The sequence below is a fragment of the Echinops telfairi genome, unplaced genomic scaffold (assembly GCF_000313985.2).
Source record: "Echinops telfairi isolate 266 unplaced genomic scaffold, ASM31398v2 ScPeMD7_4;HRSCAF=17, whole genome shotgun sequence".
In the NCBI taxonomy this organism is placed as follows: domain Eukaryota; kingdom Metazoa; phylum Chordata; class Mammalia; order Afrosoricida; family Tenrecidae; genus Echinops; species Echinops telfairi.
In genome coordinates, this window is record NW_022103900.1 from 24,610,220 (window position 1) to 24,623,320 (window position 13,101).

The following is a 13,101-nucleotide window of genomic DNA, read 5'->3' on the forward strand; positions in this document are numbered from 1 at the left end:
CTTTTCAATTCTAATTACCTATTCACTTTAGTGCTGGCGTGAATTTGTAACTGATTTTCCTAAAACATAGGTATTTATCACTTCCCTTAAAAACCTGTAATAATCAGATTCCCTTCCTCCAAGCATCCTTCAATAACAGTAGGTGTTTTTAATGGGTGTGCCCACATTCAAAGTAAAACCTAACATCCTTCAGAAGGAGAATGTTCATTGAAATTTTTTTTTGTATTTATTCTTGCTGTATTTGACATATTCTTTGCAACTTTTCTGGAAAAAAAAAAGTGCTTCTTAAACATTTTCATTTAAGAGATGACATAGCAGGAAGGCGCATTTGCTGGTCGCAGCAATGCTTTTGTACACCATGAAACATGATTGACCTTGTGGGGTGGGAGAGAATATTTGCAGGACTATTGCAAAGCTAATGTTTATTTAGGTTTAATCTTCATTAGTAACATATAACTAGTTATTGTATACCCTAAAATGACTTAAAAAAATTTTTTCCTCTAATTTAGTGTTACCAACCAGCATGATAAACTTGAATTCTAGTTGATAAAGATAGCCTAATTGTTCTGTCTTTGAGCAAAGGTCTATACATCCACATCTTAATTTATCAACATAGTTTCCAAAGACCAGGTCATTCTGTGAAAATCACCTGTTACAAAATAGCAGTGACCACATGAGATCAGAAAAAGGAGGAGGTATGAATTGTAATTAGCATTATAAGAGCCCGCAATAAAATGATTAAAAAATAAAGAAAAAAAGGAGGATTACATCATTACACAAGTGCCAGATCACTGAGAATCATGGCCCAGCTAAGCTGACACATGGCCTTAACCATCACCATCAGGGGACGCGTGCTCTTCATGTGCAAAATAACTGAGTGGTCCATTTAAAAAGTCACTTTATTGAGGGCTAGTACAGCTGTTATCACAGTCCATCCATCCATTGTGTCAAGCACAATTTACATTTGTGGCCATCATCATTTTCAAAACATTTTCTTTCTACTGAACCCTTGGTATCAGCTCCTTATTTTTTACCCCCCCCCACACACACACATCAACCCTTGATAATTTATAAATTATTATCTTTCACGTGTTACACTGACCGATGTCTCCCTTCACCCACTCTTCTGTTGTCCACCTCCCTGGGAGGGGGTTATATGTAGATCATTGTGATCGGTCCCCCCTTTCTCCTCCCACCTTCCCCTTAACATGGTCCATTTTTTGCTATTGACATAAATTTGAAATGTCAAACTAGATAACTGCTAAATGAGGTGCAAGTGTATAAGTCAGTCAGCCTTGCCTACAGTCTGGCAGCTGTGTTTGTAAATATTAAGGCCACACATGTTGTGGTCTATAGCCACTGTCTCTTTAAATAATTGTAAAGAAATTGTACTTCTGTTGCTTAATAACAGCAAAAATACTTCCAGAGACTATTTGGAAGGTTATGTCTAGCTGAAAAGATGGTCCCAGACTGATGTGATTGTTGGTTTTGTGCACACAGATACTGTACAAAGAGAACTTGAGCAAGGGGACCCCCTTACCGGTCACTCCTGAGATGGAGCGGGTCAAACGCAATCAAGAAAACTTTAGCTCGGTATTTGGGAAAAGCTCCCTTTAACTCCTGTATTTAAAAACAATAACAACAACAATAATAACATCTATAAAATAAAACTTTTCACCATTAGTCTTTTCAAAATAATCAGTTTAACAGATTCCTTAAAAAAAAAACAAACACCTCACCATCTGGATCCTTCCTTTTTAAAGACCTTTTACTCACTGTGTGATCCTAACAGCCTCTACTTCCTGTCACAATCCCTGAAAACAACGTCTCATCGATCCCTGTCCTTCCCTTTTCACCGTTTATGTTTCTGCTGGGACTTTTGAAGTTAGTGATTTCAAAACAACAACTACTGGAATGTTTTGGAACTCGTTTATTTGGTGTTTCTAGGTCAGCCAGCATTGCGAGGAGAGAGGACTTGAGGGCCCTTGTGGACGTGGTGGCTCTGCTTGGGAACAAGTGTCCCATAGAGCCGGTCTGGAGAGAGAACAGCGAGAAAGGAAACAGTTCAGGATCGAAACCAAAGCCACCACCCTTTTCAGCTTGTGCTAAGCAATCATTTCTTGAATAGAGAGCTGGCTCTTCCGAATCTTGAAACACACCATCAGCCCATGAGCTTACATTTGATGTTATTGCCTCTTTACTGACAAACTTGGTAAAAGCAAAAATAAGTCTGTATGAAGAGTTTTACATTGATTTAGCCTAAAATGGAGAAGTGGCTGTAATAAAATTTAGCTGGTTCGTTTTTTTTTTTTTGGGGGGGGGGGTGTTTGCAGGGGAATTTACTAGAAAGAGTGGTCACAGTTATTTCCAATAATCAATTTACGTATTTTCTAAAAGATCTTTCACCTGAGTAGATCAGCAACTTTCTTTGGTCCAGCTGCCTTGTTTTCCTTCCTGTGTTCCCTAACGACTGTCGACTAACCACCTCTCTGTCATGTTGACATTCCAGCCTCCGTTTTTCATGTGTCTTTCTTGGGGGTGTGAGCTCCTGGTTTCCATGTTTGGATGTTTTCGAATATTGTGATTATTTCTTCTTTCCAAACCGTGTTGTTGTTGTCCGTTGGCTCTGAGCCGCAGCAGTTCTATGCTCAAAGAAGGAGACCCTGCGCCCTTCCGCTCAGCTGCCCTGGTCTCTGCCCGTTAGCTGCAGCCGCTGTGTGAAGACGTCTCATTGAGGGCAGGCCTCTTTCACTTCCCTCTCCATTACCAAGCCTGACGTCCTTCCCAGAGGCTGGGCCCTCCTGATCGGTGTCCAAACTGTGTGAGGCCAAGTCTCATCCTCCTTGCTTCCATGGAACATTCTGGTTGTATTCCTTCCAAGATTTGTTCATTTCTCCAGCAGTCCATGGTATATTCAATATTCTTCACTCACATCAGAATTCGAAGCCATAAGTTTTCCTTTGATCTTCCTTATTCATTGTCCATCTTCCACATGCATGTTGGGTGATTGAAAATACCATGGCTTGGGTCAGGCACACGTTCTTCAAAATGAAGCCTTATTTTTTTTAGCACTTTAAGAGATTTTTTTGCAGAGATTAAAAAAAGGACTGCTTTCCCATATTTTCTTCGATATCAGTGTGAATATTGTTGTTTATACTTATTTATAGACTTGAATGATCCTGATGATTTTTTTAAGTGACTATTTGTGTTTATTTTTACATAAGTTGCAGTTAAGCCAAGCTATGCAATGGTGCTGAGAACCAGTTTTGATTCTGCAAAAAAATAAACAGGGCTGCTTATTAAAACACTGACTTTTAGAACGGACCCTTTCCACCACTTACAACAAAGACCAATTTTTCCAGGTAGTATAGATTGAGCCTGGGCTTTTAAATATCAGTTAGACTGTAAAATAAACATTCTACATAGGAAAAATAAATATTCACACATATGTTTAAGAAGCAGTTAGACTATTGTATACTAGGCATTTTAGTATTTTTCTAAAATAAGGTGTAGATTTTTTTTTTCCAGTCCTGAGATGGGAAATAACATTTATCTATGGGGTAGAGACTGAAGCTGAGTATCCAATGCCCAGTCACTCCAGTGAGGAAAGATGGGGCTTGTTCGCACATGCACCTTTCCCTGCAGAGAGGTTGACGTGGTGAATTGGTCTTTCCTGTCTGGTGTCTGTGGTCCACCAGGTGCTCAAAGGAGACGAAAGGGCTGACCTGACTGCTCTTGTTTTCTTCCGGATGCTTTCTTGTGTCATACAGGTTTTGTATAAAGAAAACCTCGGGCAAGGGATCCCGATTCCCATCACTCCAGAGATGGAGAGAGTCAAGCACAATCAAGAAAACTTTAGTTCGGTATTTAAAACAAAAATGTTTAAATCTTTTTAACTTAAAAAAAATTTTTTTAGATTAATGGCTACATATTTTAATTCTAATCCATTTATCTAAATTAAAAATTGACACAAGGCTTGTTCCCAATTAATGCTGTTATTTCCTATGACCCAATTACCCTATTTTGGTTGAATATTAATATGTTCGTTTAATTCTTTTATAAAAGTATTTATTATGATACCTCAGCTCTTAAAAAACATAACATTCACACGTATCCTGCTTTGGCAAATTTGATGTAAATGTAAAGCTTACAGAACTGTAGTCTGCACAGGCCCGACTGTCGGTGTTGTTTTGTGCACTAACCATCAGCCTCTATGGGTTTTTGTACAAAGCCTTTGGAATTTCTGTCTTTAGCCTCTTGAGATTTCTCTCCATTTGCCCCAAAAATAATTCTTCCTAATGTGTTCACCCAAGCTGAAAATCGGATACTTTGACTTCTGTAAGTCAAAAAAGATGTGGGTATGTTTTGAACTTTGTTTCCAAAAGTTCATAGGAAAATTCCATTATCTTTTACTTCCATTTTTCCATGAACTTTTTGAAAACCCCTCCTATCTTCATAATACACAATATGTATAAACCTCAAATACCCTGACTGTGGGTTATTAATAGCATTTCTTTCCCTTGTAGAAATAACTTCCTTGGTTTGGTCTCTCCCTACCTCTTTGAAACCTCCACTGGCCCCTGGCCCCCGTAACCCACTGGAGAAGACTAACGGTCTGTCCTCTTTTACAGCGATCCTCATTTGCTCGGTGCTGCAGAGGTTATTACAAACAATAACAAATTTTTCTTTTCGCTCTTTCCTGTTTTCCCTTGCTTTTAAGGATGCCATTGGGCTCCTACAGGTTGGGTCTTAAAGCTTCTGGTATTTCCCTTCCTCGAACTCACCTTTCTTCCTCCCTCCTCTCCCCTGCCCAACCTCCTCTAGAGAGGGGAGGCAGGGGGTGCTGATTGCTTTTTGTTCTGGGTGCTCTCCTCCCACAGGTGCTCTACAAAGAAAACCTGGGGACAGGAATCCCCATCCCCCTCACTCCTGAGATGCAGCGAGTCAAACACAATCAAGAAAACCTTAGCTCGGTATTTCTGGAAAGAAAAGGGGAAGAGAGATGCCACTTAACCTCAGACTTAACCTCTGTTCTTAACATTTCTTCTCCTGTTTTTAAAATCCACTTCCCGCCCTCTGCTTTTCCTTACCCCCCTGCGATCCCACTGAGGCGTCTGGTGGTTATTTGGGGCGTCCTGGTCTTTATTTCCATCTGACACTCTTAATCCCTTCAAAAAGTAACAAGTCTGTATGTGTGCTTAGGTAGCAGCAAACCCAGTTTCTAACAATTGCAAGCCCCCACGCGATGGTGTAGGAGGCACTGCGCTCCTAGAAATGGAAACCTCCTCCGGTCTTTCCTCCTCCACGAAGCTGGCGGAGGGCCTGCTGCCCTCGGGGGTGCCATGCCCATCCTTCCAGCTCCGTTAGAGTAGTAAGCGGCGTCTTGTCCGCAGATAACTCCTGGCTCCTTGGTGTATGGTACCATTTTGTAATAAGCAAGCTGAACTCACACTCAGAACGTTTCAACAAATGCGATGGTCATTCACGGCTGTTTCTCTCTGGATGCTTTCTCGCCCCACAGGTGTTATACAAGGAAAACATGGGCAAGGGCACGCCTTTGCCCACCACTCCAGAGATGGAGAGAGTCAGACACAATCAAGAAAACATTAGCTCGGTACTTTGGCAAGAAAATAACGAAAAAACAAAAAACTACTTCCTTAATGGGTTTTAAATAATACATATTAATCTTTCTTTTGAAAGACAAATGTTGTGAATGTCTTTACCACATAGATCCTTCTTTCCTAGAGGACTACTCCTAGCCTTAACGCTCTAATAACAAGATGGCTTTAATCCATAGTTCGAATACAATTCTGATAACCGGATGTAACAGATTTCCCTGCAAGACCGCCTCCTCATCTCTCTCCAAACTTACTCTCTACCCCAAGGTCTCTTTGTTTTCCATGCTGGTGAAATTTGCAGGGGTGTGTGTGGGAGGATGCTGGGAGGTGGCATTGTGGGCCTAACAGTGTTCTTTCTAGAACCTGATAGTGGAGATTTCATTGTATCTTTTGCATCTCTGACTTTAGATTCTCTGTCACCCTGTCAGATTTTAGACCAAGAGACCTTGGTAAAAATAACCCCCAGTTCTCCTCATCAAAGATACTGACATAAATTAGAATTTTGTAGTGGTTTCAAGATAGTGACATAAATTAAAATCCTGCGGTGGTTTTGGCACTTGTCAGTTTCATTAAAAATGACACTGTCAACTCTATTGTGTTTTACCGATTTTAGGCTTGCTCGTTGGTTTTATCATGACCGGTAACTGGAAATTGCAGTAAACCCTGCCTGTGTTCTGTGATATTCTATGTGCTTAAAAAGACTATCGTGGGGTTTGTTAGGCCTTGGGTTGGAGCCCTGGGTGTTCAGCACTCACTCAGTTGTTAACTGAAAGGATGATGGTTAGAGAACCTCCGCCCCCACCCAGCCCACTCTACCCCACAGCCCATTTGCAGGAGAAAGATGTGGTAGCCTCCTTCGGTGATGACTAGAGCTTAGAAGCCCCATGGGCAGTCATACGGGGTCACTATGGGTAGGAACTGACTCACTGTGGGGGCGGGGCTTGTAGGGAGGACCGCAGCTTGTGTAGTGGCCCTCCACATTTACACAGTCTCCAGTTTCTCCCATACTTGAGGGCCGTGCTTCTTGAGGTTTAGCAAGCATCAGGATCCCCTGGAGCCATGGTTCTCGATCTTCCTCATGCCGCGGCCCTTTCATACAGTTCCTCAGGGGTGGTGACCCCCAACCATAAGATTATTTTCGTTGCTACTTCCTGTCATTTTGCTACTGTTATGAATTGGGTGACCCCTGTGAAAGAGTCGTTTGACCCCCAAAAGGGTCGCAACCCACAGGTTGAGAACCACTGACCTGGCGTGTTTGTTAAGTTAGACTGCTGGGTCCTGCCCCCAGATTTACTCATCAATATGCCTGGCAAGTCTAGTAAGTTCTCGGGTGACACTGACCTTGCAGTGCAGAAGCCACACTTGGGAACCACTATTGAACAGAATTCTTCTTGAATGTCATTTCCCAAACTTCCAGGGTTCCCCAAAATGGTACGGGAAACAGAGGTTGGGGACTTTTCATGCTGTGTTACTGTGAGAGTGATAGAAGAATGGCTCCAAGCATATTTTCCTTCTTGGCGTGTTTGCTAGGAGCTGTCGTGGCACAGTGGGTTCTTTGAACTGCTAACCACAACATTGGCAATTTGAACCCACCAGTCACTCCCAGGGAGAAAGATGAGGCTGTTTGCTCCAGTACAGATTTAAAGCAGCAGTTCTCATCCTGTGGGTAGCAACCCCTTTGGGGGTCAAATGACCCTTTCACAGGGGTCACCCGATTCATAACAGTAGAAAAATGACAGTGATGAAGTAGCAACAAAAATAATTTTATCGTTGGGTCACCACCACATGACGAACTGTATGAAAGGGGCGCAGAGGTTGAGAACCACTGATAGTCTCAAAAACCCTAAGGGGCAGTTCTCCTCAGCCCTGTGGGATTGCTCTAGGGCAGGATAGATAAGGCCTAATCTTTCCCCTGAGGGGTGACTGGTGGTTTCAAACCACTGACCTTGCAGTTAGCAGTCCAACAGGGAACCAGGATGCCACCAGGGCTCCTCGCCAGGAAAGGGGCTGGGGAAACCGATGCACTGTTTGGGGGTTTGCACGTTCACCGATAGGCCTTACCACTGAAGGGAGGCTTTGTCACCTGCCATATTGACAACAGTCCCATCTTCGTCCTCTTATTAGTTAGCCCGACCTGTGTGACTCCTGTGTGGTGGCCACTCAGACTGGTGAGGAAACAGTGGTCATTTAGCCCTTTGGCGGTCACTAGGATCCTCTCTTGCTCACCTCAGGGATTTTCACATCCTGCCTTGGAAATGTCGTGCCGTAACTACCTTCCGGCCCCCTTTAGAAACATGCCCCTTTTCATCTAACCTTATTTCCCAAAGGGTTTGGCACCCTGAACCTCATAAAAAAAAAAATCATCTGATCTGCTCCCGTTCTCTTTGGTAACTTGAATTTTTTCTTTTTCTCTCTGACTTTGGAATCCAATGGATCCCGTAGGTTTTGTACAAAGAAAATATGGGGAAAGCTACCCCAACCCCTGTTACTCCAGAGATGCAGAGAGTGAAACGCAATCAAGAGAACATTAGCTCGGTATGTTATCGTCTTGGGAAACGAAAGTGCTTTTCTAGTTTGCTAAGTAACCCCTGCAATTTGGCCTGCTCCTAATCCACGTTAAAACTAGCCAAGTGCCATTCACATTCGAGTCCAGTCGCCTTGGAATATCATACTGAACTTACCTTTGCCATTAACTGGTTTTAAGCTTTCTTCTTGAGAGCTATTCTCAGTAATAATGTTTTAAAATTGGAATTTTAAAATGTTTTGTATTTAAGACCCTTTAACTCCCCCGCCCCCTGCCCAATTGCATCAATTTAGTAACCTGACTTGCCTCCTCCTGACTTTTGGATACGACTTTGGCTCCCACAGGTGTTGTACAAAGAGAATTTGGGGAAGGCAACCCCCACACCCTTTACTCCTGAGATGGAAAGAGTCAAACGCAATCAAGAAAACTTTAGCTCGGTATTTGAGAGAGGGCAGGGCCAACAAAGCCAACAACCCACAACCCTAAATTCTTAACAAGCCTGGTTATCCCACTAATTTACCTCCCAGTTCTCCCCAAACCTTTGCGTATTTTTAAAAGTCCTTCTTGGCCCATGAAAACAAACCAGCCACAAAACTACCCTACCACCTCCAACTGATTTACTGCAACTACATTCAACCTCGTTTACCATCTAACCTTACTTCCTAAATGGTTTCCCACCTTAAGCCTAGTTTTTTAGAAAAGTATCTGTTCTATTACATCCTTTGGCTATTGTAATTTTTTTTTTTTTTTGCTACTTGGATCCAGATCGTTTGCTTTCTACAATAACATAGTAATGGCTTGATTTCCTGAGGTGTTTCTTATAGAGTGTGATGTAATTGAGGCCTAACCCCAGCTAACTGAGGGTTTGCAGACCCGGGTTCTCCTCGCTGACCTCTGGCCGCTCTTCCCTAGGTACTGTACAAAGAGAACATGAGCAAGGCAACGCCGACCCCTGTGACCCCAGAGATGGAGCGAGCTAAGCGCAACCAAGAGAACATTAGCTCGGTAGTTCCCAGGCTTACAAAGGCCTAGTAGTGCTGCAGACTTGGAAAATAACATTTTAACATCGTAAAAAACATGTACTTCTTATTCAACTGAAAAACACACTAATGTATTTTTTTTAGTGCCAGATTGGGAAAATAACATTTTAACATCGTAAAAACCTTCTTATTCAACTGAAAATAAACACACTAAATTAAAAAAATTTTTTTTCAGAGAAATGCAACACGTTGGAAAAATAACACGTTAACCCCATAAACGTGCACTTTCCATGGAAAATGTCCACTAAAATGAACAGGACTGAGTTTCCAGGTCCCACATGATCGTCCTAAAACCTAACAAGTTCATCGCCAGAGGCTCCTCAGGGGCCGTCTGCCTTAACCATCCCTAACCAATTGCCTCCTAACCTCTCCCACCTCTGCTCACCTTGCTCCGTAAGGGGTTCTGCGCAAGGGGAAGTGCTCTGAAAGGGGTGCCTTCCTCGGCTTTGAGATTTGGGGGAGACTAGAATCTGCAAGACTTTGATTTTTCTATTAGCGTATTGGCATATGACCTATGGCCAGACACCTAAAGAAGCGGTCACTTGTTTTAAAGGACAGGCCGTTCGTTGAAAGCCCGTTCACTCTCACATTTGATAGCAAATACCCTCGACTCTGCTGACCCACACCGGGCCTTTTGCGAAATGAAAAATGACATTTTCAAGGTCAGAGTTCAGTGCCAGCCCTTTCGTCCTCACACTGACCCGGTTCACTTAGTCCTGCGTCTGGCGCTGTCCTTCTGGCTGGGCCACGCTTTCCTCAGCCACACCTGCCACAGGGCAACGCCTGCAGGTGGTAGCAGAAGGACCGCACCCTGACCGTCCGCATTCCTGCTCTCTGCTCCCTCAGGTGCTGTACTCTGACAGTTTCCGCAAACAAATCCAGGGCAAAGCCGCCTATGTCTTGGACACGCCAGAGATGAGACGGGTGAGGGAGACTCAGCGCCACATCTCCACAGTGAGTCGGCCATTCTTGGTAGCAACGGTGGGCTGGCTTGTTGGGACGTGTGACAAGGTAAGTGGCCATCGCGCCCTGTTTTCCTGAAGAGTATTCGTGACGTTTCAGGTGAAATACCACGAAGACTTTGAGAAGCACAAGAGCTGTTTCACACCAGTGGTGACAGACCCTATCACAGAACGCGTCAAGAAGAACACACAGGACTTCAGCGACATTAGCTACCGAGGGATTCAGAGGAAAGTGGTAGAAATGGCACAGAAACGAAATGAACAGGACCAGGAGATGATCACAGGTAATTTCCTGAGGGGGAAATCGTCTTGAAGGTAAATGTGATTGGGAGAACGAAGGTGACGTTGCCTACACCCAGGGACAGGAGGAAGCCCTTCACTGCATTCTCGTTAGATGTGACAGAAGACATCTATTATTCGAGTTTGAAAAGCTACCTTTTTATTTTTACCTTTTGCTTCGTGGAGTGGGGACTGAGATGATACGTTCTATTCAGTCCTCCATTTGGTGTGTAAACAACTTGGCCTACAGGTGATGGGAAGGGCCCAGGAGCCACCTGCTCTGATGCTTAGCTTCTCTTTCAGGCCTGCGCGTCTGGCGTACTAATCCAGGCTCCGTGTTTGACTACGACCCAGCGGAAGACAACATTCAGTCTCGAAGCTTACACATGGCCAATGGTATGTTAGGCTGCGGATGGACATCGGCTTCCCCTTTTAGTGGGCTAGCACCAAAGACGTCCGTGCCTCCAGAGCTTTCCGTTTTCCAAGTCTCCCATTCAAAACAGAACATCTAGTTGACCAGAGGGCAAAGCGGCATTTTCTACACAAGTTAGAGAAAGACTTATTTCATACCTCAGTGCATGTCTCCTCCAGGCCCCCTTATTATCCACCCCCCACCCCCACTTCAATTAAAAACAGTTATAAACCTTTCTATTGGGGAAGTAATGGGAAATACAGACCTACAAGAGAATGAATTTGACCTTTAGTTAATTCCTGACCTCTCTGGGGTCAGGAAAAAGGTCCTGTATTCATTCAATAAGTCTACACACAAACCTTTATGTTAAAAAGTAAAATAAAAGTGCTCAGAGCGCTCATAATCTAGCAGTGGTTTTCAACCTTCCTAATGCTGCAACCCTTTCATACAGTTCCTCATGTGGTGGTGACCCCAACCATAAAATTTTCATTGCTACTTCATAACTGTAACTTTGCCACTGTTATGAATTGGGCAACCCCTGTGAAAGGGTCATTTGACCCCGAAAGGGGATGCGACCCACTGGTTGAGAACCGCTGCTTCTAGCAGGTAAGGTTACAGTACCCTGACACGCGTAGTTCAAAGGTCTGCTCATGCTCTTCAGTGAACCCAGGAGAGGAGCTTCATGTATCTATCCGAAAGCTAGGACCCGGAAGGATAAGGTGAAGTTTGAATGGGAATATTTTGTGTTCATTATACTAAGGTGGGAAAGTGGATAGTGTAGAAAGAACATACCCTTGGGTTTGTACCCTCGCTGTACTGAGGACGATAATCATATTCTTATTAGAATTGTGGATGAGTCAGCCAGAGTGCAGTATAGCACTGACGAAACACACAATATTCCTCTAGTTCTTTAATGCTTCCTCCCCCACTATCATTTGTTCCATGGAAATCCACTTAAAAGTATGCTTGGCTGAACATGAACTGAGGATTCATTAAGCATGATCAACCAACCAGGGGCCACCCTGACAATTCCAAGCCCCTACATCTCAGGGTAAACTGTGCTCCCTGGGGGTTTCAATGATGATTATTTTGGAAATAAGCCCCGAGGCCCTTCTCTGCCACCTCTGAGGAGCCTCAAATCTCCAAACTTCCAGGAGGTAATGCTTGCCTCTGCCTTTCAATCCTCTTTCCCAGTACAAGCTCAGCGCAGGAGCCGGGAGCACTCACGATCCGGATCTGCCAGTGCCCTGAGCATCAGTGGGGGAGAGGAGAAGTCTGAGCACTCTGAAGCTGCTGACCACCATCTCTCCACCTACAGTGACGGCGGTGTCTTCTTCAACGCGACATCCACAGGTACAACTTCAAATGGGGTAAACATTGCCAGTCTCACTGATGCTCACTACAGAGTCCTCTGAGTTAAATAAAATGTATACGGGTCCTCTCTTCTAATGAGACCATTAGAATGGTGGAGGGACACTTTGTGGAAATTATTCTTAAGCTATGGAGAAAATAACACTGCTCAGCTGCTAAACACAGATCAAATGATGTGCAGGGACATTGGCTCGCTTTAAACTGCTTTCTCTTTCCCTTCAGTTTATAAACATGCAAAAACCACAGAGCTCCCACAACAGCGGTCATCTTCAGTTGCTACCCAACAGACTACAGTGTCTTCTATCCCATCTCATCCATCCACTGCGGGAGTAAGTAGATAATGCCTTACTCAAACCATTGTTAGTGAGTGAGATGTTCAATAATGTTTACAGATAAAGGTAATCTGATCTTTTTAAAAGATCTTTAAATTTTTAACTGGACGTTAATACATGTATCATTCCATAGGTATTCTGGTCTTAAAAAAATTTTTAACCAACATCTCCCCACCCCCATCCTGTGTCATCAATTCCAACCATAGCAGCCTTATGTAAGATTTACTGAAGTTGTAAACCTTTACCAGAAACTTCACTAATATTTCTGCTACAGAGTAGCGGATGATTTGAACCACTGACTTTGAGATCAGCAGTCCAATGTCCATAGCACCCCCTAAACCGATTTCCCCCCCCCCTAAACCGATTTTATACTTTTTTCCCCCCACATCTCAGGCTTTAACAGCAATACAAAAAAAATTCTTCTTTACATCAAATCCAAAATTACCCCCCCACACAGAGTATTCTAATTCTTTAGAGCAGTGGTTCTCAACCTGTGGGTCGCCCACTTCATAACAGTAGCAAAATGACAGTTACGGAGTAGCAACGAAAATAATTTTATGGTT

General features: G+C 43.5%; 1 protein-coding gene across 1 annotated transcript in view; it reads left to right on the forward strand.

Annotated features, from left to right (window-relative positions):
- Positions 1 to 13,101, forward strand: part of NEB (nebulin) — a 247,820-nt gene that overhangs the window by 230,686 nt on the left and 4,033 nt on the right. The window contains exons 138-146 of the mRNA XM_004703932.2: positions 5,522 to 5,614; positions 8,061 to 8,153; positions 8,487 to 8,579; positions 9,055 to 9,147; positions 10,029 to 10,136; positions 10,245 to 10,428; positions 10,727 to 10,819; positions 12,030 to 12,188; positions 12,429 to 12,535. Of these exons, the coding sequence (XP_004703989.1) occupies positions 5,522 to 5,614; positions 8,061 to 8,153; positions 8,487 to 8,579; positions 9,055 to 9,147; positions 10,029 to 10,136; positions 10,245 to 10,428; positions 10,727 to 10,819; positions 12,030 to 12,188; positions 12,429 to 12,535 (1,023 nt within the window). The remainder of the gene's footprint in view (positions 1 to 5,521; positions 5,615 to 8,060; positions 8,154 to 8,486; positions 8,580 to 9,054; positions 9,148 to 10,028; positions 10,137 to 10,244; positions 10,429 to 10,726; positions 10,820 to 12,029; positions 12,189 to 12,428; positions 12,536 to 13,101) is intronic.